The sequence below is a fragment of the Spermophilus citellus genome (assembly GCF_964194105.1).
Source record: "Spermophilus citellus genome assembly, chromosome: 4".
NCBI classification, from domain to species: domain Eukaryota; kingdom Metazoa; phylum Chordata; class Mammalia; order Rodentia; family Sciuridae; genus Spermophilus; species Spermophilus citellus.
The window spans coordinates 15,739,169-15,765,093 of record NC_138185.1 but is presented as its reverse complement, the minus strand read 5'-3'; the positions used below and the strand labels follow the sequence as shown (position 1 = coordinate 15,765,093).

Genomic DNA, 25,925 nt, shown 5'->3' with positions numbered 1-25,925 from the left:
GGTGGAACCCTATAAGCCCTGGTACAGAGTAAGGAATTTACCCTAAGGTGACACAGGGAGAGAAGAGAAATCTAAGGTCTGGAGACATTTCGTTTGCATTTTAGGAGGGAGGCTCTGAGTCTGAACAATAAGCAGGTCTGAGGACCCAGTCGGTCTGGGTAGGTAAAGCACCAGTTAAGGTGGGGTGAGAGCTGTAGGGACAGAGGAGTGGCTTAGCCTAGTGATTTTGCCCAGGTGGTTTTTCCAGCCTGACTCTCCCATCCTCATGCCTCATTGCCTTCCCTCAGTTTTTGCTACGTGGGCTGTTCCTTTGCCGCCCAGGATCCGCACATGGCCTGAATCTGGTCTAAGTCACGTGGCACCCTGTAAGGACGCACGTCTCCCAAGGCTATGCCTCCGGCGCTCACCGCTTGGGGCTTGGGCAGCCTTGGCCGGGTCCTGCCCCGCCCTTCCCTGAGGTCTGGCCCGCCCCTCCCTAAGGTCCGGCTCGCAAGCTCCTCCCTCCTGGAGACCCCACCCCTGCTTTAGGCCCCGCCCCTGCGCTCGCGCGCCAGGCCCGGGCGGCGCCGAAGCGCTTGGCGGGAGATAGGAAAGTGCTTCTGTGCGCGCCGGTGGCGGCCACAGTTCCTGCGAGTGGTCGGCGGGACCTGCGGGTACTCTGACACCTCGGAGCACGGCCCAGGGCCCGGAGCGGCCGGAGCAGTTCGTGACCTGACCCCGGCCCGGCTCCCGCTCCGGGCTCAGCCGCGGGCGGGCGAGCGCGGCGCGGCCCGGGCCGGGGGGATGTCTCGGCGGACTCGCGGGTGAGCGGAGCCGGGTGGGCTGGGGTCCTCCTCTTCCCTCGCTGCCTCGCCGGGTACGACCGCGACTAGATGGTGGTGGAGGGGTTCCGGCGGAAAGTGCTGCGTCCCCGTCCAGTCGACACTGGGTCGCGCGCAAAGCCAAGGGGCTCTTGAGACCCCTACCTCGGTCTTGGGCCTTCTGGGCCTGGGAGCTGGAACAGGCGGGTCTCCAGAGACCAGGACCAAGTCCTGTATGATGTCATTTTGTCTCCCGCCTAATTTCGGTGTGGGGGTGGGACGCTCAGTGTCGGCTGGAAAGTCCTTTATTGGGAAGGGAGGCCATCCATGGGGAGGGAAAGTGATTAGCCAAGTCACAGCGGATGGGAGGCCAAATACTGGGGTACAGTTGTCGTACAAGCCCAGTTGTGGTTCACATTTGCCCATAGGTATTTCTTCTCACATTCCGGGAAGCACAGAGCCCCCGAGCCCTCTTCCCCGACTGAGGAGTGTGCCAAGTGGGGGTTCCATTGTCTCTCCCACTTGGGTCACACGTCTGGCTCGGTTTAGTTTCAGAGACCTCTCTTCCGGTTCCACACAGAGTTTTGGGCAGCTGGGGTTGAAGGTACAGAAACTGACGAGTATCTGGACCGCTCTGCCAGCAGCCCCTGGGGCAGTGGGAGGAATTGCGGCTCCATTTTACTTATTCTCCAGAGAATAAGCAATAAGCGGCAGAGTCGACCTGGACCTGAGTTCTGGTCTTTTCAGCCTGTCTGGGAGAGGGGTCAGTGGGATCCAGCCATGTTCCCTCCCTGGGTCTGTGCAACCCAATAACCTTAGCTTGGTCTTCAGATGGATGATGCTGGCCTTCACAGGCTGAGGTTACATATCTGAGAAGCCCTTTTTGCTGACTTTCCCCAGAGTTCCTCCCCACTGGGAAGCATATGGTTCTTGGGCAATGGTCAGGATATCTGGCACAGGGACTGTCTTCCTCGGGCTCCAGTTTGCCAGGGAAGCTCCAATGACCAGGAAGAGTTTTTCAGGAAGTGTTAGCTCCAGGAATCACTTCCCTAGACCATCTCCAGGTCCTCTGTAACTTCTCTCCTGGTACCCCCTTCCATGTGAGGGATGGCTGCTGCACCCAGGCACTCTACAAGCCTCAGCTCTTGGCCATGCTGGCTGTGACTGTCCTGTGCCCCGGTGTCCCATTTCTGACTCAACCTTCTCATCTGGCCCTGGAGCAGAGCCCAGTACATCCAAGGACAAGAGAAAGGTTATATTGCACCAAAATTTTTGTGGTTATCACCACAAACAAGCTTTTACTTTTAAAGTGGAGATTTTAAGATGAGTACTTTGCAGTTAAGGAAGTTCAGAGCCTGGCTGTGGATTTGGCAAATGGCATAACTCCTATGAACCTGAATTTCCACATCTGTTACTTGGGTACAGTGAGAATGGGAAGTGGATGGCCAGCACCTGTGGGTGACAGAAGTATATTATCTCACAAACTTCTCCTAGTTCTGAGATGCTGTCCTCATTACACCAAATTAGAGCACTAGAATGTCCACACACTGGATAGGACATTGGACAGGACATTGGCTGAGCTGGGCCTTGTGCTGGTTACTGGCGAAGCAAAGATTATTTCTGTCAGCAAGGAGTTTTTATTTATTTATTTATTTTTTAGTGAGAGAGAGAGGGGGGAGAGAGAGAGAGAGAGAGAAAGAATTTTAATGTTTATTTTTAGATTTTGGCGGACACAACATCTTTGTTGGTATGTGGTGCTGAGGATCGAACCCGGGCCGCACGCATGCCAGGCGAGCGCTCCACCGCTTGAGCCACATCCCCAGCCCCTCAGCAAGGAGTTTTTGTGGGCAGTTGATTTTAAAGCCAATTTCATTCTGTTATTAGAATCTTATAGATTTTGTCTATACTACCAGTGGTGGTAGACTTGTGAATTGGGTCAGGAACAATAGAGGAAAACTCAATTCCAGATCCTTCTGTGACCAATATATTATGAGACTTAAGACACTTTTCTCTACCAACTGAGCTATATCCCCAGCCCCAAATTAGCCATTCTTAATGACCAGTAGGCAGCAGCTTTACACATTTATTTATTCATTTCTGTATCCAGTCATGCCCTAGGCAAACATGTCTTCAAGGTCTTTTAGTGACAAATTCCAGGATATGAAGGTGGAGCTGACCTTTGTGGTTGGTATAAACACAGGCAGTTGCAACTAAGGGTCTGAGGGTTTCTTTATTCTGTGGGACTGTGAGAGTGGCTAGGAAGTAATGCTGAGTTCTGGGGAAGAAGGGGAAGGAATAGAGAGATTAAAGGAAGCCTTTTAGGGAACAAGAGCTGTTTTGCTTTGTTTGTTTGGAAATCTGTAGGCTTTTCTCAGTTTACAAATGCCTGACCTAGGAATGTACCTGTTAAAGGTAATTTAAGGCAGGTTCTGCTACGTAGAGCTAGGGGAGGTCACCAGCCTTCTGTGAACACCTGACATAACTTGGAGGTATGCATCATCTCCAATTTTGTAGCCATTAAACTAGATAAATACGACTTTTTGGAGCAGGAAAACTGCCTGTTAGGAGTAAAATCCCTAGAATGCAGATGCTTATACTGATTTTTCTCTCCGTTAACTGTGTAAGTGTGTAGGCCAGGATTAAAAAGGGATATACAAAAATGGATTTAATTACTGAGAATATGTTTAAAATGTTTTTCCCAAGTAATTAATAAAATTAATAGTCTCTTCTTTTTTTGGTACTGGGGATTGAACCCAGTGGTGCTTAACCACTGAGCCACATTCCCAGCCCTTTTTACTTTTTTTTTTTTTGTAGTTGTAGATGGACACATGCCTTCATTTTATTTTTTTATTTTTATGTGGTGCCAAGGATCAAACCCAATGCCTCACACATGCTAAGCAAGTGCTCTTCCACTGAGCTATAGCCCCAGCCCTACTTTTTATTTTGATAGGGTCTTGCTAAATTGCTCAGGGCTTCCCTAGTTACTGAGGCTGATCTTGAACTTGGAATTCTCCTGTGTTAGCCTTCTGAGTTGGTGGGATTATAGGTATACACCACCACACCCAGCTTCCAAGTAACAAATATTAAAATTCTGGTGCTTGATGATTGCATACATTATCTATATCCATCTATCTATCTATATATATCTTTATTTCTTTTTTTTTAAGTTGTTTCTTTTTTTTTTTAGAGAGAGGGAGAGAGAACTTTAATACTTTTATTTTTTAGTTATCGGCAGACACAACATCTTGGTTTGTATGTGGTGCTGAGGATCGAACCCGGGCCGCATGCATGCCGGGCGAGCGCACTACCGCTTGAGCCACATCCCCACATCCCACAAAAAAAATTTATTTATTTTTATGTGGTGCTGAGGATGGAACCTGGGGCCTCGCCCGTGTTAGGGGAGCGCTCTACAGCTGAGCCACAATCCCAGCCCCTGCATACATTATCTTTAAAATATCCATTGCAAATGTAAATTCATTGAAAAGAAAATATTGACAGGAAATCATGTTTTTGTGTTACTGGAAATTGAACCAAGGGTGTTCTGTTGCTGAGCCACACATCCCCAGCCCTTTTTATTTTTCTAGATAGGGTCTTCCTAAATTGCTCAGGCTGCTCTGGAACTTGTGATCCTCCTGCCTCAGTGCCCTGAGTCAATAGGATTATAGGTACGCAACCCCATGTTCAACTAGGAATCCGGTTTTGAATATCATGAAATTCTTTTATTTTTTGGTGGTGCTGGAAGTCAAACCCAGCCTTCACACATGCTTGGCAAACACTCTACCAAAAAACTTCATCTCCAGCCCTTAATTATTTTCTTGTAGCTTTTGAAATCATTAGAGTGTTCCTGGAAATAAAGAATAAGGAAGAAAATAAAGCAAACCACAACCTTATTTCATTAAAAACATTTTTAAAGAGAGGAAGGTAAAAGTGTACCTACTTTTTGAAAAGCACAGTAAAAGGCTGCCTCCCCAAACCTTTCTTTAGAGTTGTCTGGCTGCTGGTCACACAGTCCATTCGTGATGTAAAAGCATGTGGACACTGTCCTTGACCTTTAGCTCACTCTTCCTGCAGTGAGGAGCTTGATGAGCTGCACTACCAGGACATTGACTCAGACGTTCTGGAGCAGAAAGACAGCAAGTGCAAGGTTAAATGGACCCATGAAGAGGTGAGTGACATAGCAACTCCTTAGAACTGGGAAGAAGAGAGTTGATGGCAGCTGGGTGCCTGGCCAGACAGCTGAGCCTTGGTTTTCTACCTGATGTCCCCACTGATGGGATGAAGAGGAAGAGCCAGTGGAAGAAGTGGGTGGGTCCTCTGCTTCTCCCCTTTACCTCTTCTCAGAGCATTCTTGGGCAGTCTTCTATGAGGATGGGGTGGGTGGGGTATGTGTTTCAGACCGCAGGGCCAATAGTTCCTTTTGTGTTGCCTGAAAGTGTGGTGTATCCTGCATCATGTGTATTATGGATATTGATTGTGCTTATTATCCTCCCCCCCACTTGGGATTGAACCCAGGAATGCTTTACCACTGAGCATCCTCTTTTTTTTTTTTTTTTTTTTTTTTGTAATAAGGATTTGTTGACCTCACCATTCTAGAAGCTTGGAGTTTGAGGATGATTGGTTGTAGCTGGTGAAGGCTTCTTGCTGATGGGGACTTTGCTTGCCCTGAGGTAGTGTAGGGCATTCACATGGCAAGAGAAGGGCCTCATACAAGAGACAGTCAGTTGGGCAAGACAGTATACACCTGTAATCCCATTGACTCAGGAGGCTGAGATAGAAGGATTGCAAGTTCAAGGCCAGCCTGGGCAACTTATTGAGATGCTGTCTCAAAATAGAAAAAGAAAAAAGGACAGGGGTGGTACCACCCCTGGATTCAATCCCCAGTGCTGAAAAAAAAAAAAGATTTTTTTTTTGACAGAGCTACTATCAAGATGTTAGCCCATTTATTCATTTATCCATGAATGAATTAATTAATCCACTTATTAGGACAGAGACATGACCTAATCACCTCTTCATACCTCACAAATATAAATTTTCTCATGAGGTTTGGTAGGAACATCTGACACAGCATCTTTGGAATGCAGGAACACCTGCCAAATCTACCACCCCCTCTTTATTTTTTAAATTAATCATATTGAATCTTATAACATGAAGCTCTGAATTGATTTTCTACTAGATATATTTTTTATTCTTTAAAAGAAGTATTGAAAGTATAATTTATTATTTGTGGTAATGAAGTAAAATTTGTATATAATCAAATGAAGAGTCTTGCATAAGGTTTTTTTGGAGGGATGTGTTTTTATTCTGCTTAGATTCATAGATAATTTTCATTGGGTGGGTGAAGGTTTGATTTTTATAGAAATATCAGGCCTTTTCTTTTTATTTCTTTGTGGTTTTTTTGGTACTGACGGTTGAAACTTGGGCCTATGTATACTAAGCACATTGTATATAATTGAATTGTTGTCGTTGTTTGTCTTTTTTTTTTTTTTTTTTTTTTTTGTGGGTCAGGATGGAACCAGGGCCTCCTGTGTGCTAAGCAAGTGTTCTACCACTGAGATACACCACTCCCACTCCAGGTGCACCTTTTAAATTAAACAATTTGACTGATATTGGCAAATACATACTCACATAAACACCACCCTTATTATCCCAAAAGTTATCTTGTGTCATTTTGTGATCAGGCAATTACTGATCTAATATCTGAGTTTGTGCCTATGCTTGAACATCCTATAAATGGAATCATACAGTTGTATTCTTTTGTATCTGACTTTTTCTCCCCTAGTAGTCAGTATTGAACCCAGGGGTGCTTTATCACTGAGTTACACCCACAGCCCTTTTTTAGACAGGATCTCACTAAGTTACCAAGGCTGGGCTCAAACATGTTACAGTTTCTTTCTCTCTCTCTCTCTCTTTTTTTTTTTTGTACCAGGGATTGTACCCCAGGGCTCTTTAGCAACTGAACCATGTAGCCAGTCCTTTTTATATTTTATTTGAGATGGGATCTCAGGATCTTGCTAAATTGCTTAGGACCTTGCTAAATTGCTAAGGCTGGCCTTGAATTTACAATCTTTTCTCCTCAGCCTCCTGAGTAGCTGGGATTACAGGTGTACACCACTGTGCCTGGCTTATATCTAACTTATTTTGCTCAGCACAATGTTGCATGATTGAGTAGTTTATCCATTTTTATTACTGGGTAACTTCCATTATTTGTGTGTACTTTTTTTTTTTTTTTTAATTACCAGGGATTAAACTCAGGAGTACTCGATCACTGAGCCACAACCCCAGCCCTATTTTGTATGTTATTTAGAGACAGGGTCTCAGTGAATTGCTTGGTGCCTCCCTTTTGCTGAGGCTGCTTAGAAGTTGTGATACTCCTGCCTTAGCCTCCAGAGCCGCTGGGATTATGGGAGTGTGCCACTGCGCCCAATTTGCATGTACATTTTACCTGTTTGTGGATAGTGCTTATATGAAGATTCTTGCATAAGTTTTGTTTGTTTTGTTTTTTGCTTGTGAATGTATGTTTTGATTCCTCTTGGAAGATTAATAAATAGTGTTCATTGGGGCTGGGGATGTGGCTCAAGCGGTAGCACGCTCGCCTGGCATGCGTGCGGCCCGGGTTCGGTCCTCAGTACCACATACAAAGGTGTTGTGTCCGCCGAAAACTAAAAAATAAAGATTAAAATTTCTCTTTTAAAATAAATAAATAAGTAAATAAATAAGTAAATAGTGTTCATATGTTGGGTATTGGTTTAATTTTATAGAAACCACCATACCTTTTCTTTTAACTTTCCTTTTTTTGGGGGTGGGGTATTGGGAGTTGAAACCAGGGGCACACTAAACACATACCCTATCACTGAGCAGTACGCTGCAGCAGACCTTTTCCTTAATTGGTTGTTCCATTTTAGACTCCTGTTCTTGTCTTTTTATTCCACTTCTGTTTTCCTTGATGTGTTTAGTTGTAGGCCTGTTTGTTTGTTAGTTTAAAATTTGCTTCATAAGGCTGGCATGGTGTCCCAGGCCTGTAATCCCTGTTACTCTTGAGGCTGGGGGATCACTTGAGATCAGGAGTCTGAGGCCAGACCGGGCAACATAGTTGTTCCTCTTAGACAAACCAAACAGCCAACAAAAATCTTTTTCTGTATCAGCTATAAATCCCTTTTCAATCCTCCAAGATGTTTCTTCAAATACTAAACATGCCTTTCTGTTCCTGCCTCAGGGCAGCACTACCCCTGGGCTGGAGAGGAGACTGTAGTCATCCCTGTGGGCAGGCCCAGTGTTCAGCTGCTGCTCACCACGGAGTTTCCCGCTGTCTCACACTGAGGCTCCTAGCACTTGGAGGCACTTGCTGATTGTTGGATGAGGGGATGTTGTACCTTTCAAAGGAGAAATTACAGCTGCCTGAGAGGTTAGGGAGTGCTCGAAAGTGACCTTTGACCTTTGAGCTCAGGGTGAGGATTTGGAAATTCATCTGTGAGGGAAGACAAACTGGAAAAAACTGGGTAAGTCAGAGTAGGAAATGGTTGTGGATAAAGAAAAGTGAGTTCAGGAGTCCAATTCTGCTGGAGTGACAGGCTTTTGAAGGGGAAGTGTTGAGTGAGGTAGGTGAAAAGAGATCAGTTCCTAGAGGGCCTTGAATTTGGGGCTCAGAAACTCTAGGAGTTTGCAGTTTGGAGCCATGGGAGGTTTTATTTAATTTTTTTTTTTTTTTTTTTTTGGTTGAGAGGTACAGAGGATTGAACCAGGGGTGCTTTACCACTGATCTACATCCCCAGTCCTTTTTATTTCTTATTTTGAGGCAGGGTCTCACTAAGTTGCTGAGGCTGGCCTAGAACTTGGAATTCTCCTGCCTCAACCTTCCAAGTCTCTGGAATTATTATAGGTGTATACTACCACTCTTGGAAGATTTTTTTAAAAAAATCAATTTGAGGAATGCTTCATGTAAAAACAACCACAGCCTTTTAAATACAATTCAATGAGTTTCCACAGGTACTTATATTACTGCCATGAATCTACTAGTATTGTCATGTTTTAGAATATTTCCATTACCCCCAATAGCTCTCCCTCCCCCACTGGCCTCAGTCAACAACTGACTACCTTTTTGTCCCTTTAGCTTAGATTATGTTTTCTAGAATTTCACATGCATGTAATTATATAGCATCTTTTTATGTCCGACTTCTTTGACTCATCATCATGATACTGAGATTCATGTTGTGTGAATTTTCCGGAGTACCAGGGATTGAACTCGGGAGCCCTCAATTACTGAGCAACATCCCCAGCCCTATTTTCTATTTTATTTAGAAACAGGATCTCACTGAGTTGCTTAGTGCCTCACTTTTGCTGAGCCTGGCTTTGAACTCGAGATTCTCTTCCTCAGCCTCTCAAGCTGCTGGGATTATAGCCGTGTGCCACCATTCCTGGCAGAAGAATATTTTGACAGCTTCTGTTTTGCCTTCCAGCTACTTTTTTTTTTTTTTTTTTTTTGGGTGCTGGGGATCAAACCCAGGGCCTTGGGCATGCAAGGCAAGCACTCTACCAACTGAGCTCTATCCCCAGCCTATCCTTTCAGCTACTTTTGATTCTGCCATAAACTCTGGTCTTGGTATGATAAGGGCTTTCATATACACTCTGCCTTCTTTCAACTCTTCCTTCTGCAGCAGCCAAAGGGAACTTTGTAACAAGCACATGGAAACCTTAACTGTGCATTGCCCAAATTGTACCAGTGGCTTTAGGAGGTAGAGGCCTAAATTCTACCTGTGGTCTGGCTCCTGCCATCCCTTCTAGAACCATTCTGCATTCCAGCTATACTGCATTTCTTTGGAACCTTCCCTTGGTCTTCCTGGTTAGGCAATCACTATACCCCTGTATAGAGAAGGGGGGCATTGTGGGCAGTTTGATCAGCATCTGCCTCCTTCTAGATTAAGCCTTATGAGGTCCTGTCAGATTTGTTGCTGGCTATTGCTGTAACTAGCACCTGGCACAGAGTAAGTGCTCACTTCAAGAGTGGATAAAAGAGGCTGTATCAGGGGTGGCTGCGAGACTTCCTGTACATATGAGCTGGTCTTCCTTTCATTGGCAGGATGAGCAGCTGAGGGCTCTGGTGAGGCAGTTTGGACAGCAAGACTGGAAGTTCTTGGCCAGCCACTTTCCCGTGAGTAGGCCTCTCCGGAGCCCCTTTGTAGGACAAGGGTCTGGGTAACCAGTGTGTCCCAGGACTTTTCTTCCCATACCAGTTGAGGAAGCCTACCAGAAATGTTTCTCAGCTACTTCAGCATGCCTGGGAGCCTTTAGGCTCAGAGACCTTTGCAGTATGTGGTCGATGGCCTATTTGCATTTCTTGCAAAACTGGAGAGAATAGATGCTTCATTTTCTCTACAGAGGGGAAGTGATACTTGCAGCAGATTTCACAGTGGGGGCCCTGGAGAGCTGGCTGGTCCCTCCACACCTGAACATTTAGAGCCCCCTGAGGATGAGGGGCCCCCGCTGGCACCCCTAACACCCAGGCTGTAGGTGACTGGAGGCAGGAGTATCACTGTAGCTCCCATCTGGCTGACGGTTGGGGTTCCTCAGACAGCTCAGGGGCAGAGTCAGCAGATCCCTCTCCCTCTTCAGCTCCCTGTCTTGTACGTTATCTGAACATTTCAAGGAATAAACATGCTTCCCCAGAAAACAGGGATTCCTTCATGCCCCACAAAGCTTCTGTAGAAGGGTCCCCTGTGCTTAGGTGGTGGGAAGTGGCTTTCCACAGGGGCCTGAGTTCATCCTGCTTTATAGTAAAGGGAAAGCACCCATGTTCTGTCGTGTGGGAGTGTAGCATGTGATGGGTGCATGGGGTAAGTGCACCCATCTGAGGCCCCAGGGCCCTGAGCCCAGTGTTCAGCCAGAGTCCAGTTATCCTAGAAGTTTTCACAGGTTCCTGTTCTTCCTGTTCCCTTCCCAGAACCGCACGGACCAGCAATGCCAGTACCGATGGCTGAGGGTTTTGAATCCAGACCTTGTCAAAGGGCCATGGACGAAAGAGGAAGACCAGAAGGTAACTGTTGACCTGGCGCTGCACACAGGGTGGGACTTCACTCACCACCAGTGATCTGGGCATTGTGAGGCTGCCCTGCCTGGTGGCAGGGGTGTCCAGTTAAACGGTGGATGTGACTCATCCTGCTTATCAGTCTGAACTGGGCCACACTATCCAGCTCTGGCCCCAAGGCTCAGAGCCTCAGAGTGTCTAGATCTCCCCACTCCTTACATATGGGCTCAGGGCTGCTGGACGAGTTGCCCGACTTTTTCCCATTCATGAAAGGAAACAGCTGCAGTACCTGCTATAACAGTGAACAGGTGATGTGCATGAGGGGCTTGCTCAGCAGGCAGTGGTTGGTGATCTCCTTTATTGTGATATAAAGGAACTCAGAGCTTCTGGGGTGCCTTGTTTGTTGGGAGCACCATAGTCCTTTGAGATGGGCAGAAGATGAACTCTCAGTCCCATTTTATAAGTGGGGAGACCCAAGGCTCAAAGAGGGTTGAGGATGTGTCCACCCTAGGAAGGGCAGCACCATGACCGTCCTGGGCTGTTTTTTGGGAGTTCCTCATCTGGGTCTTCTCCCCCACATCAGTCCAGAGATTCCATTCCGTGGTTGTAGGTATAGCCCCCAAAGAAAGCAGGAAGGAGAAGGAAGCTAGATATGTTAAAATTGCTTTTAAAATCCTTTCTTTTTTCTGGTACTAGAGATTGAACCCGGGGTGCTTTACCACTGAACTATATCCCCAGTCCTTTTTATTTTTTTTATTTTGAAACAGGTTTTACCGAATTTTGGAGGGTCTTGCTAAGTTGCCCAGCTGGTCTCAAACTTGCAATACTCCTTTCTCAGCTTTTTTCATTGGGATTACAGGCATGCACTACCAAGTTCAGCTCCTTTTTTTTCCTCTTTAATCAAGTGATGTGTGGTTGCTCTAAGTGTTTAAACTACACAGAAATAGATTTGAATAATTCTCACCCAACTCCCTTTGCCCAGAAGGATCTGTCTTTCTTAGTGTGCTGTGACCTATGTGTACATGAGAATGTATATAGAGAGAATTTGTGAGGGGCCTGGTCTGATTCTGGTGGCTACATTTGTTGTGGTTTGTGTTCTGAGCCACGGGGCCTGGCTGAGAGGCAGTTGGGAACTGAAATCAAACCATAGTTAGTTGTGCCTTGGGGTTCTACCCTCTTGATCTCCACAGAAGTGCTGCAGGGGATTGTGGCACCTGAGGTGTGTCTGGCAGGAGGAAGACATGTCTCCTACACTTAGTTCACATGGCTCTGCAGTGGCAGAGATCCTTGGGTACCGTGGGTTGGAGCCTTGTAGGCTGGCTTGAGCTCTAAGGAGGAAGGCAGGAGGACCTTGGGGATCCTTTTCCTTTGTTTGGTTTATTCAGGCCATAACTGACAGGGACATGGACTCAGTCACATGGACTACACAAAGTCCTCTGAGCAGCATCCCCATTAACTCCCATAATACTTGAGGGGGTGTGGCCAGTGGTGCCTCTCAATGGCCACAGTGAGGCTCATGTGGATGTGAAGATACTGAAGAGTGGGTGAGGGAAGTGCTGGTCCTGCTGGTTCACAGAGACTCTTTTCCAAGGTCATTGAGCTGGTCAAGAAGTATGGCACAAAGAAGTGGACGCTGATTGCCAAGCACCTGAAGGGCCGGCTGGGGAAGCAGTGCCGGGAGCGCTGGCACAACCACCTCAACCCTGAGGTGAAGAAGTCCTGCTGGACCGAGGAAGAGGACCGCATCATTTGTGAGGCCCACAAGGTGCTGGGCAACCGATGGGCTGAGATTGCCAAGATGCTGCCGGGGAGGTGAGCTGCCTTCTGGGGGCTTAGGGACTGGTGCAGGCAGGGTGATGGCCCAGGAGGCAAGGCCCGTGCTTCCTTGAGTGTACTGAGGTCCTATACTCTGTTCTGTACTTTCCATCCAGCCTTGTCTCCAGGTAGCCCAGAGGCATCATTGTCAGGAGAAAAGGTGCGTCCCCCAGGCTTCCTGATCTTAGAAAGACAGATAGTGCCAAGGGAGGCCACAGCCAGAAATCAGTTTGTACTACAATCCACTGGAAGGTTGTAATGAGAAACTTAAGTTCTCTTTCTCCACCTTCTACTGAAACATCTTTTTTTACTTCTGGTTTTTACCTCTACATTTATTAACGATGTGCTGGTTTCTTTTTGAATCTTGGTTTTCAGCTATAGGAGAAAATTTAGATTTCTTAGACTTTCCTACCCTTCAAACCTCCCTGTTGCCCCAGTATACTATGGAAATTTTTACTTAAAGACAAAGTGCTTATAGTATTCTAATATCTAAGGTGTTTCCTTGTCTGACATTTGCTTTTCCTGGAGTTAATGTTTGCCTTGTTTTTTGATTTACACAGTTTCTAAGTCTTATAGCTCTTGTGTGTTTCTTAGTGGCCCATCATGTCCTTAGAGTATCCATAAGTGCTATTTTTCAAATGCTTAGAATGAATCAGGCAATATTTTTTACTGTTTTTTCTTCAGAGAACCAATCATGGATTTATCTTTGCTTTTCCATTTGTCAGTTTCTTTCCAGGAATCCTGCCCTGTTGTGACCTTGGAGCATTCCTTTGCCTCCCTCCTGTTGTTAGCTCCCTCTTCTTTATTTCCTTCCTTGTTTTGGTGAAGCACATTCTTTATTAGGATCCTGAGATAAGTACAAGGGAGGTAAATTTTTGGTAATGGCAGTGTCTCCATTCTACCTCACGTTTGATTGATAGCTTGGATGAATACAGAGTTTGGAAATAATTTCCTTTAGAATATTGAAAGCATATGTTCTAGTCGCTTTTTTTTTTGCTATTGTGACTAAAAGATCTAACAAAAACAATTTTAAAGCAGGAAAAGTTTATTTGGGGGTTCGCAGTTTCAGAGGTCTCAGACCATAGGAAGCTGGCTCCATCCCTTGGGCCTCTAGGTGAGGCAGAGTATTGTGGCAAAAGAGTGTGGGGGAGAGAAGTGGCTCTAGACTTGATGGTTAGGAAGCAGAGAAAGGAGAGCTCAGCTCAGCTCAGGAAATATATCTCCCAAAGACATGCCCCTGAGAACCTCCCTCCTGCAGACACACCCTGCCCTACTGGCCTTTACTCAGTTAATCCCTATTAGGATTAATTCACTGATTGAGTTAAAACTGTCAGTTATGAACTATGTTCCATTTCTTGGTTTTCTGGGAGATTTCTTTGATCTTCTTTTTTTCTTCCTATAACAAGCATTGTTTTATTGGTAGATTATTAGGATTACAATATATTTTGGTAAATACATCAATGTATTCTAATTAGAAATCTTTTACAGAAAAAGCAATAAGGTATAATAAAACTGAATTCTACTCTTCCTCCTTTCCTGTATTTTAAATGTCCTCATTTAGCGGATGGGATGTTGCTCAGTTGTCCAGCTCTTGCCTAACAAGCATAAGATTCTGGTTCAATCCCCAGCATTACAAAACAACAAATCTCTCTCTATATTTTCCTTATCTATAAAATGAATATGATAGTAAACTCCTTTGAGAATATTTTAGGAATAAAGAAATTCATGAGCACCACTTGAAACCTCGTAACGACTGTATTATGAGGTTATTAATAATTGTGGCTTTTATAATTGCCATTGTTATTTTTATTCTTTTTAGACATACATGACAGAGAGTGTACTTTGGCATATTATCCATCCAGTGGATTGTGGCTTATCCTAATGAGGATCCTATTCTTGTGGTTGTACATGATGCAGAGTTACCCTTATCATGTATTCAAATACAAGGAAGGATAGGAAAGTTATGTCATGATTAACTCTACTGTCCTTCCTATCCCCTCCCTGCCCCCTTCCCTTCATTCCCCTTTGTCTAATCCAGTAGACTTCTATTCTTCCCCTCCTCACCCTCTCTTGTGTGTTAGCATCCATGTATCAGAGACAACATTTACCTTTGATTTTTTTGGGACTGGCTTATTCCACTCACCATAGTGTTCTCCAGTTCCATTTGTTTACTGGAAAATGCCCTAATCTCATTCTTCTTTATAGCTGAGTAATAGTCCATTGTGTGTATGTTTTGTTCTTTCTTTCCAAATCCTTCTTTGGAAATCATTCTGATCAAGAAGTCTTACCTGGGCTGGGGATGTGGCTCAAGCGGTAGCGCGTTCGCGCGGCCCGGGTTCGATCCTCAGCACCACATACCAACAAGGATGTTGTGTCCGTCGAGAACTAAAAAAAAATAAATAAATATTAAAAAATCTCTCTCTCTCCTCTCTCACTCTCTCTTTAAAAAAAAAAAAAAGAAGTCTTACCTTATAAGGTCACACTTTTGTTTACTTTTTTGATACTGGAGATTGAACTTGGGCACTCAACTGCTGAGCCACACCCCTTAGCCCTATTTTGTATTTTATTTAGAGACAGGGTCCCACTGAGTTGCTAAGCACCTCGCCATTGCTGAGACTGGCTTTGAACTCGTGTCCCTCCCAAGCCACCACACCTGGTACTTTTGTTTTCATTTTCTGGCCCTGTTTTTATTTTGTATTTGTAACAACTTATTTTACAATTAGTGTAATATTTTTTGAAAATACTGCTCCCTTCCTACATTGTCTGCTTTTCCTGTGTTTCTTTTTGTTTTGCTAGTTTTCATTTCATTTTGGAGGCTTCTTTGAAAGTCCGCTGATCCTTGACTGGCTATTAATCTTCAGGAACCAGTTGTTAAAAGTGGTTTGGAAGCCCACTGCACACAGGCTGTGCTTATCTGCTGGTGGGCTCTGCGTCATGGAGTGACTGAGTATCCACTGGCCTTGTAGAAGGACATTCCAAGAACTGATGAGTTTTTACTGGGTTGTTCCTTTCCCCAGAGATGCATGAGTTCTTCAGATTGATGCCCTAGGGCTCCAGAGGCTGGTGGAAATTCTAGATCAAGGTATAGGGGTCTCCCCTCCAGTGTTAGGATTTTCATTCAGTCCCAGTTTCAGCCTGGTGCATCATCCCAGCCCTTGGCTGTGGCCAGGGTGCCCAATCATTTCTTCCTTGAGAATAAACCTTCCTTCTGCTTGCAGGGACTTGTAAAGGTCTGTTTGCTGCTGTCTTCTACCCTGGTCTCATTCTTGGGCATTTTTGCCATATTGTGTTTTGTTTCATTCTGGTTCCTTTCTTTGTCATGGCAGTAAAGTCCTGGGAGGGAGAGGAAAGAAAGTTCCAGGTCACGTTTCTCCTGAAGTCAGGAATTTTGTTTTCATAACTCAGTGCCTGAGTATATCGTCTTTTGGGGGCGATATACTTGCGTTGGAGATGCAGGCCTCTTATGCTGAATAACCTGGTTGGCCTTGCAGATGCCACCAGCTTCGCCTTGATCTGCTGGCACCCTTAGTCACGTGGTAGTCGTTAGCCCCTCTCTCTCTCTCTCTCTCTCTCTCTCTCTCTCTCTCTCTCTGCTGGCACCCTTAGTCACGTGGTAGTCGTTAGCCCCTCTCTCTCTCTCTCTCTCTCTCTCTCTCTCTCTCTCTCTCTCCCCCTCCCTCCCTCCCTCCCTCCCTCTCTCTCCCTCTCCCTCTCCCTCTCCCTCTCCCTCTCCCTCTCCCTCAAACACCATAAACTCTTCCTGACAACTCTGGTGCTCTGTGGGCCTGGAGGGCCCTGCCGCCTTGTCCCTACTGTGTGGCTCCTGGGTTCTTGTCCTTCATTCTCAGCAGGGTGGGGGTATTACTTCTTTAGTGTAGTTTTCTCTGTCCTTCCAAAACTGGTCAGGTCCTGGTGGCCTCTGTGTGGTGCAGTGCTCTACCTTTCTTCCAAGGAGTTCTAATTGCAGGTAGATTTAATGCCTATCTCCTCCACTAGATGAGACGAAATGGCAACCATTCAGTCTCATTGGCTGGCGTATCCCCAGTAACTGGAATGATTCTCGGTGTACCATGGGTGCTTCATAAATACCTGTGAGTAGAGGCATGAGTTTGGAGCACCCTGGACTCCGACCTGGTGGGTGGGAGAGCTTGGGAGATGTTGTAGTTTGGGTTTTCTAGTGGTCAGGAACCAGAGACAAGATGCAAGTACAAGGAATTTACTAAGGAAAGGCTGTCACTTGTTAAGGAAAAAGTGGAGAAGAACAGGGAAAGCGTGGAGCAAGAATGGGGTCTCTGGTAAAGTCTAGTCTTGGCCTGAACGAGGCCAAGATGTGCGGGTGGGGCACATGAACAGTAGGGGTGTGTGTGCGTGCAGGGGTTGGGTAGCTCCTGGACATCTCTGGTTGTCTTCCAAGGCCATTCTCTAGAGAAAAAGTCATAGGTAGAAGCTGTTGGCAGCAAAACAGCTGCTGGGGGCTTGGTGTACTGTACACTTGGGGGATCTGGGCGAAGCACCAGCATCCCATGCCCCACGTGCTGCCCAGCCAGCACTGTCCTGTAGGGCCAGAGCACAAATGGCCAGAGATACAGACCCTCCTTAGACTTCTTGCTCAGTTAAGCTGTTACTCTCTTCTGGTCACATCTCAGCGGAAAAGCACTCTGCTCAGAGCCCAAAGAAGGCAGTGCTCTGCGCTGCTGGGACACTGCTGCACAGCTGGACTGCCACGTGCACCACTCGCCTGTGCACCACAGTGTCCTGTGTCTCTACAGCGCATGCTGTGTGCTTCTGTACCTCCGCATGCTGGTTGTACTAACCTTGTCCTGCTCTGTGCTTTTCCTCTATCGTCCTCCCCTGTATACTATTTATACCTCTGCTGATGTTTCCTCATCATCCATTAGTGATGGAACATGAAGTAGTATATTTTTTTAGATAAAGAGGCTCAGAGAGGTAGACAGTAAGTGGTCTTTGTACCCTCTGTGACCATTCATAAGTCTGTGAGCTGAGCAAGGCTTGCATGCAAGGTGGTTGTGAGACTGATGTCAGGGGTCAGTAGTCAATAGTTTGCTTATGGTTTTTGCAGATTCAAAATGGCCCAGGGATTGGGGGGAATAAGAGTTGCAAATATATTTTAGATTTTGCCATTTTGCCAGAGCCTAAATAATACATTTGTTTACTTCATAGAGATGGGTGGAAATTCTTGAGGGCTAGAAGCAGACATTGCCTTAGAGCTGTGACACCTTAGAGTTCATCCAGATATACCTTCATTTACAGAAGTGAAACTCAGTTCAGGGAGATTGCAGTGTGCCTCAGGGTGCACCAGCCAAGAGCTTGGGGGTTCAGAGGTCCTTGGTTTTCCGCTGCAGGACAGACAATGCCGTGAAGAATCACTGGAATTCCACCATCAAAAGGAAGGTGGACACGGGAGGCTTCCTCAGTGACTCCAAAGACTGCAAACCTCCTGTGTACTTGTTGCTGGAGCTCGAAGACAAGGACAGCCACCAGAGTGCCCAGCCTGCAGAAGGCCAGGTGAGATGGCTGTACCATAGCCCAGCCTTGGCTTCACTTCCAGTTTGTTTCATTTCACGTTTATCTGATACCATCTCGTAGAACACCTTATTTACATCAGTTATCCAGGTTCTGCTACAAGGTTCAATGTGGCCTGTGTTTCTAGGACCTTTTCTTGTAATAGACATCCACACATATTTTTGTGCCTGCAGGCGAAGGAGAACAGAGCTGTCTGGTGTGGAGACTGAAACTTAGGCTGTGGAAGGGGCGTTCTCAGTCTCCTGTCCTCATTAGCAGCTCCTTCTTACCTGTTGCTCTTTCTAGTCCTAAGATTGAAAGCATTTTTGCAGTTAAAAAAAGAGAAAAACAAAGCAAAAAAAAAAAAGCGTGCAGTCATGTTTAGTTTCCACCACAATTGAGACTGAATTCTCTGTGCTGCTGTTGGTTGGCCTTTTTCCTATCCCTAACTTCCTAATCTGTTTTTCCTCTCTGTAATTTTGCCTTTTCTGGACAGTCATATAAATGAAACCATAAAGCTTTACATTTAAAATTTAAAAACAAAACCAATATATGCACACGTTAATATACCTCCATCCCACACCTCAAAACACCTGTTTTTACCTGTACCTCTAGTGATGTTCCTGTGTGTGTGTGGTACTGGGAATTGAACCCAGGGGCGCTCTACCACCGAGTTATATTCCCAACCCTTTTTATTTTAAATTTTGAGACAGGGTCTTGTTAGGTTGCCCAGATTGACTTTGAATTTGCCATCTTCCTCCCTTGGCACCCTGAGTAGCTGGGATTATAGGCGTGTATCACTGCACTGGGCTCCATTTTGTCCTTATGGTGATAATGTGGGACTGGTTGTTCCACACATTGTTGTTAGTGCTGACTGTGGTTGCATAATATACATGCCAGTTTTATGTGCACCAAAAACATTATCATTGCTTTAATTTTAACTTTAGTTTATGCTTATTTTTGAGGTTTTTTTTTAATTTTAATCTCCTCCCCCTTTGTTAAGACATAATTGACAGGTCTGGGGGTGTGGCCAAAGTAGTAGAGCACTTGCTTATGATGAGCTAGGTCCTGGGTTCAGTCCCCAGCACTGCAAAAACAAGGAAACAAAAAGTCATAATTAAAAAATACAAATCACATATATTTATCTGTCTACAATGGAATATTTGTGTGGCATATAAGCTTTTATGTGTATACACGCAATGTAATGTTTTGACTAGTTAGGGTGACTGTTTTCCCTTAATGTGTTCATTTGCCTTGACTTGCTTTTTGTTTGTCTTTTTTCTTTTTTTGATTCTGGGGATTGAACCCAGGGTGCTTTACCACTGAGCCACATCCCCAGCCCTTTTTATTTTTTATTTTGAGTCAGGGACTTGCTAAATTGCTTAGAGTTTCACTACGTTGCTGAGGTTGGCCTCAAACCTGTGGTCCTCCTGCCTCAGCCTCTTGAGTTATAAGGGTTACAGGCCTTCGCCACCATACCTATTGTGGTTTGTCTTATTTCTTATTGATTTCAAATGTATTTATTCTATATATTAAAATTCTATCCCTTTATCTTGTAGTAGATTTCCCATTGTGTTGGTAGCTTCCTCATCTATTTATTTTATAAAGGTTAGGAAGGTAAAACAGATATCAAGTCACCCTGAGTTGAGAGTTCTGCTGTTTTTGATAGTGTATGTAGTTACACGTAGTCATTAGCACAATCGGTACTAAACATTTATTTTTATTTTTATTTTTTTTTAAAGAGAGAGTGAGAGAGAGAGAGAGAGAATTTTTTTAATATTTATTTTTTAGTTCTCGGCAGACACAACATCTTTGTTGGTATGTGGTGCTGAGGATCGAACCCGGGCCGCACGCATGCCAGGCGAGCGCGCTACTGCTTGAGCCACATCCCCAGCCCCCGGTACTAAACATTTTATCAACCCCAAGTCCAAAGTGTAGTTGCCCACTCTTTCTGATCTGGTCCTCTGAAGCCATCTGCCTATTGTTTGTAATTTTGCCTTTATAAGGAGGTTGTACACATGGAACCATATACATAGTCAGCTCTCTTGTGGTACTTTTTCACTTGGCATAATATATTTAGGAATTATCCATGTTGTTGTGTTTATCTGTAGTATTCCCTTATATTGATGAGTAATATTCTGTTGTAGGGATGTACTGCAGTTTATCAATTTACCAGCTGAGGGACATTTTTTTCAGGTAGTGTTTACAAATAAAGCTACTAGAAACATCCCTTTATGGGTTTTTGTTTTTGCTGTGCGGTTTGTTGAACCCAGGGCTTTGTGTATGGTAGGCAATTGCTCTGCCTCTGAGCTATATTCTTAGCTCTGGGTATAGGTTTTTGCTTGAATAGGTTTCCGTTCCTTCTATATAAATATAGTAATTATTTTCCTAACTTTATAGAAGCTACAAAACTGGTTTCCTAAGTGATGTTCTTGTTCTTTTTCTATATTTATTTTTTAGTTGCAATTGGACACAATGCCTTTATTTTATTTATTTATTTTTATGTAGTGCTGAGGATTGAACCCAGGGCCTTGCACAGGCTAGGCAAGTGCTCTACTGCTGAGCCACAACCCCCCAGCCCTGTTCTTTTGGGTTTTTGTTTTGTTTTGTTTTTGATAATGGATTGAACTGAAGGGTACTTTACTAGTGAGCTACATCCCCAGTCCTTTTTATTCTTTATTTTGAAACAGCATTTTGTTAAGTTGCAGAAGGTTTCACTAAGTTGCCCAGGCTGGCCTTGAACTTGCAATCCTCATGCCTTAGTCTCCCAAGCCAGTGGGATTGCAGGTGTGTGCTTGACCCTGAGTGATGGTGTCTTGATGGCAGTTTTTAAACAGTGTTTTTGGCATCTCATCTGCCCCATTATAGATAGCATTTAAAAGTTTTTAAATCTGACCTGTTATCCATCTTCTCTTTTTTTCTGTGTCAAACTGTTTTCATTGCATTCGCTTGACAGCAGTGAAATTAACAGCTACCATTTCAATCAAGAACTTTAAGCGTCCTTGCTGATCTGCATAATGTCCTTGCGTGGAGAACCTTCGTGTCCTCATTTTACAGGCATCGAGGTCACACTACTTGCCCAAAGTCAGCTATTCAGGGGCAAAGCTGTGTCTGAATCCAGGGCCTGTGCTCTCTGCCTAGTCTCATTGGTTCCCTATTAATGTGGGATCCTGCTCCTTGTTCTCCACATGGCCTTGGTTAATCCCATATGCCATTTTTTTTTTCTTTTTCCAGAATTTTTATTGTAGAATGAAGAAGAGTACTGTGAACCACCATGCACCCAGCATTCAACTTCATCTTTGGTAGTTGCTAACGCTTGGCTACCCTTTTGTCTGTACTTCTGCTCATTCTCCTGGATTGAATTATTGTAACCCCTAGATTTCACATACTTAAGGATGTATTGTTATTAGATAGGTTTTTTTTTTCCTTAAAAGCATAATCACAAATCCTTGCACAATTATTTTCTTAACATCATGATAGACTTAACCAGTTATGAAAAACTATCAATAATAAGCTTATAATTAGGTAGGAAATTAATATAAATTCATGTGAAAGAGCATACAGTATGACAACAACTGTGTCACAAACTTGCCAACAAAAGATGAAATAGAAGCTGGGCACATAAATAGCATATGCTTGTAATCCCAGCAGCTCAGGAGGCTGAGGCAGGAGGGTCATGAATTGAAAGCCAGCCTCGGCAACTTAGCGAGGACCTAAGCAACACAGTGAGACTCTGTTTCTAAATAAAATACAAAATAGAGGATGTGGCTCAGTGGTCAAGTGTCCCTGAGTTCAATCTCTGGTCCGTCTGCATACCCCACCCCCACAAAATAAATAAAAACATTCACTTATAATAGTATGAAGCCATAGTATAGCTTCAGCCAGTTCAGGGACTTTGACATTGATTCTGGACTTTTACCTCATGCACAGTCCATGTCCCACCCTTTCCCATATTCATTCTGGGACTGTGTATTTAGCTGTTCTGTTGCTTTCATTAGCCTTCTTGTCTCACAACATTGATACTTTTTGAAGTGTGCAGTGTGGCTAGTTATTTTATAGAATGTCTCTTTGGGGGTTCATGTGAGTTTGCTTGTTACTAGATTGAAGTTGTGTATTTTTAGCTGGAAACTGCTACATAGTCTATATCTCATAACAAAAATATACCCTTGTGTCTACCAGGAAAATCTCATGACCAGCTGGCCCTCAGCATCCATTACCATAAAGGAAGAGGAGGGTAGTGAGGGGGAAGCTGTGGCAACTGCCATGTCTAAGGAGCAGGAGCCTGTCCCTGCAGAGCTGGATGGAGTGCACACCCCAGAGCTGCTGGAGGAGTTCCCCAAGCATGAAGACCAGGAGGGCTCCCCACCAGAAACCAGCCTACCCTACAAGTGGGTGGTGGAGGCTGCAAACCTCCTTATCCCTGCTGTGGGGTCCAGCTTCTCTGAAGCCCTGGACTTGATCGAGTCGGTATGTTGGCCAGAGCAGCTCACTGTGGGCATAGAGCATCCCCAGCAGGGAGCATTTTCCTCACAGACCTGTATCTTTTCCTTCACTCTGTCATCCTACTACCATTTACTGACCAGATGTGAGTAACCACCCTGAGCAGGGCCTGAAGACACTGACTTGGTCACCATGAAATTTTCGCCCTCTGTTATGAGCATCAGGGTGTGCAGGGTGCACCTGACCCCTGTGGACATCACCGGGTGGGATGGGAAGGCCTTCCCAGAGGAGAGCACTACATGAGTCCACAAAGACGAGTGGCAGTTAACAGCACAGGGCACACATGGTTAGGTTTCCCTCGAGAGGCCCAGGAGGTGCCAGCTTTAGGGCTGCTTCTGGAGTGATAGGTGGTCTGTTGTTGCTCAGGGTAAGCAGCCGGTCTCTGTGTAAGGTTGCCGCATGAGCTGGGGCTTGGGCTCCTTTGTGGAGAGCCCCTCAGTGGGGGCTGCACCTCTTGCATCATCCAGGAATCTGGCTGAGCTGTGTGGCCCAGAACTCAGGTTCTTTCCATAGTTACTCTCTGCTGCTGAAGAGGAATTGCAACCAGTGAGAAACCTGCCGTCCCCCTGCTCCAGGCCAATCCTGTGGGATGTGCTTCTGGTCTACCAGATGCTGTCAGTTCCAGGATCTCCTTGAGATTGGGGTGTGGGCCTGAGGTCACCTTGCCCTGAGCTGGCTTCCACCTTTAAGAATGAACCTCCTCTGCCTCCAGCAAGTCCCAAGGACCAGAAATGTTGCTAGGCTGAATCTACTGAGGGTCACACCTCCAAGACCAGAGCAGAGCCCCCTCTCTAGAAGCCTTTGGGCTTGCACTGTCATTTCCTGGGTAAAGGTAGAAAGACTTGAGGTGACTCGGGTCTGTTCTCAGAAGCCCAGTGCCAGTTTCTTGGTCTGAAAATAGGAAAAGTCTTGTTTCCCCAGCAGGATGTTGGGATTGAAACTACTTTAGAAGTGCCCCAAGGAGGCCACTGTGATTGCCCTTCCATTGATTGTGATTGCCCTTCTATATTGATTTCTAAAAGTAACTATGAAAATACAGTGCTGGGGATATAGCTCAGTGATAGGGCACTCACCTGACATGCACAAACGAGGCCCTGGGTTCAATCCCTAGTGCCACCAAAGACTCTTTGAGGAAATGCATGGAAATGTTAATAATTGGTTTGGGGCTGAGGGGCCATGTTTACTCCTAAGTATCTTCCTTTCTGAATGGTCGTACTGTATTAAAAGTAGTGTAATTCCTAGCCTTCCTCTCTGGCCAGGACCCCGATGCTTGGTGTGACCTGAGTAAGTTCGACCTCCCCGAGGAGCCCTCTGTAGAGGGCAGCGTTGACAGCAGCTCGGGGCAGCCCCAAGCATTATTACAGCAGCAGCAGCAGCAACAGGCACTGCCAGTCCGCCAGCCCACTACCTCGGCACCGAACGTCACAGAGTACCGCCTGGATGGCCACACCATCTCGGACCTGAGCCGGAGCAGCCGGGGTGAACTGATCCCTATCTCCCCCAGCACTGAAGTGGGAGGCTTGGGTATTGGCACACCACCCTCCATGCTCAAGCGGCAGAAGAAGCGGCGAGTGGCTTTGTCCCCTGTCACAGAGAACAGTGCCAGTATGTCATTTTTGGACTCCTGCAACAGCCTCACCCCTAAGAGCACACCTGTAAAGACTCTCCCCTTCTCACCCTCTCAGGTATGTATCCCTGGCTTAGGGTCTGACACATAAGCATGCACTGTTCAGCCAGTATTCACTGAGTAGCTGCTATGTGCCTGGCCCCGTGCTCCATGTTCAGAACTCAGGGATGTGCAGAAACAGATTTGGCCCTGCCCTTGGGGAGTTTACACTGTGGCAGGAAGACTCAACTGTGATAAGAGGTATGAAGGAGGTAGCTTGAGGTGCTGTGCATGCATCTAAGCTGGGGGGCCAGGAGGGCTTTCAGGAGGTGGAGCAACCAGCAGATGACTGCTGGGAGAAGATCCTGCTCTTTGACCACCTGTTCCACAGCAGCTTTTCCAGTACCCCAGGAAGCTGAGTTGCAAATGACAGCCCCCTTGGAGAGGTAGTCAGTACTGGGGACAAGCTCAAGGTGAATTAACCAAACTACAGTGTAGAAAATGGGGAATGCTGAGTCATCAAGAGCCTGCAAAGAGCTAGCCAGGTCCTGGGTCTGTCTCCAGGGGCTTTGTAGTATATGTTGAGTGTTGGGGGAGCCAGGAAGGACGCCAGGTCTTTTCTAAGGGTATGGGGAAGCACCCAAGCTTCCTGGAAAGCCGTGTTAGAGCTGGGACTCCTTTCCTCCATCACCTTGACCAAGAGTGAAATTGCTGGAAGAGGTGGGGGCAGGATGGGCCTTAGAGACTGGATGTATCCTAGGTTACATGCTGCCCTAGGGCAGTGGGAGGACAGGTAGGTCCTGTGTGCCTGGCCCCGTGCTCCATGTTCAGAACTCCCTAAACCTGACTGGTTGAGCTGAGACATGGGGTCTGGCCCTCTGTGAGGCTGTGGGGGCGTTCAGGCCCAACAGTGGCATAAAGCAGATGGGCTTCTGTCCTGGAGGGATTGAGGCTCAGATTATGGTTCGAAATGGCTGATGGTGTTTCCTGGGGAAGTCCTGTTTCAGTTTGCCAGGTGTGTCATATTAAAGTACTATAGTCTGGGTGGCTTAGATGGCAGAAATGTGTTTTCCTTCAGTAGAAGCCCAGGATCAAGGTGTGAGCAGCCTTGGTTCTAAGGTCTCTTTCTGTCTTAACCGTTACTCCACTGTGTGACACTGTCTAATCTTTTGTCTTTTTTCTTAAAATCCCTTATTTTATAATTTTCTTATAAGAACACCAATTGTATTGGGTTAGAATGGGTGAAGGCCCACCCTAATGTCTTTTTAAAAAATTAATTACCTTCTTAAAATTTGCATTTCAGGCTGGGGTCCAGAAGTCAGCGGTAGCATATATGAGGCCCAGATTTGATCTTCAGTACTGAAAAACAAAACTTAAGTCCCCATCTCCAAGTATAGTCCCATTCTGAAGTGCTGGGGTTTGGATGTCAATATGTGAGCCTGAGAGGGACATGGTTCAGTCCATGACACATTCTTGAGTGGTGGGGGCCTGGGTGGAGAAGGAAGACAGAAGAGCTTTGGGCTGCCTAAGTAGCCCTGAGGGATGGGAGTGTGGCCGCTGTCCTCTGGAGATCCTGCCTGGGCTGGTGGGCTTAAGGCTACCTAGAGGTAGCTCAGCTGGTGACAACCTCTCAGGCAGGGAGGGCTTAGGTGTAGATGTGCTT

At 45.7% G+C, this 25,925-nt stretch overlaps 1 protein-coding gene across 2 annotated transcripts in view; it reads left to right on the top strand.

Moving 5' to 3' along the window:
- The first annotated feature begins 594 nt into the window (after positions 1-594).
- The window catches only part of MYBL2 (MYB proto-oncogene like 2), a 35,152-nt gene continuing 9,821 nt past the window's right edge, over positions 595-25,925 (top strand). The window contains exons 1-8 of one of the 2 annotated variants that reach the window (XM_081292971.1): positions 595-803; positions 4,872-4,965; positions 9,874-9,945; positions 10,735-10,827; positions 12,410-12,630; positions 17,997-18,159; positions 22,336-22,623; positions 23,916-24,341. In XM_081292971.1, the coding sequence (XP_081149097.1) occupies positions 784-803; positions 4,872-4,965; positions 9,874-9,945; positions 10,735-10,827; positions 12,410-12,630; positions 17,997-18,159; positions 22,336-22,623; positions 23,916-24,341 (1,377 nt within the window). In that variant the 5' untranslated portion in view covers positions 595-783. The remainder of the gene's footprint in view (positions 804-4,871; positions 4,966-9,873; positions 9,946-10,734; positions 10,828-12,409; positions 12,631-17,996; positions 18,160-22,335; positions 22,624-23,915; positions 24,342-25,925) is intronic. The other variant, XM_081292972.1, reaches the window with a different exon arrangement.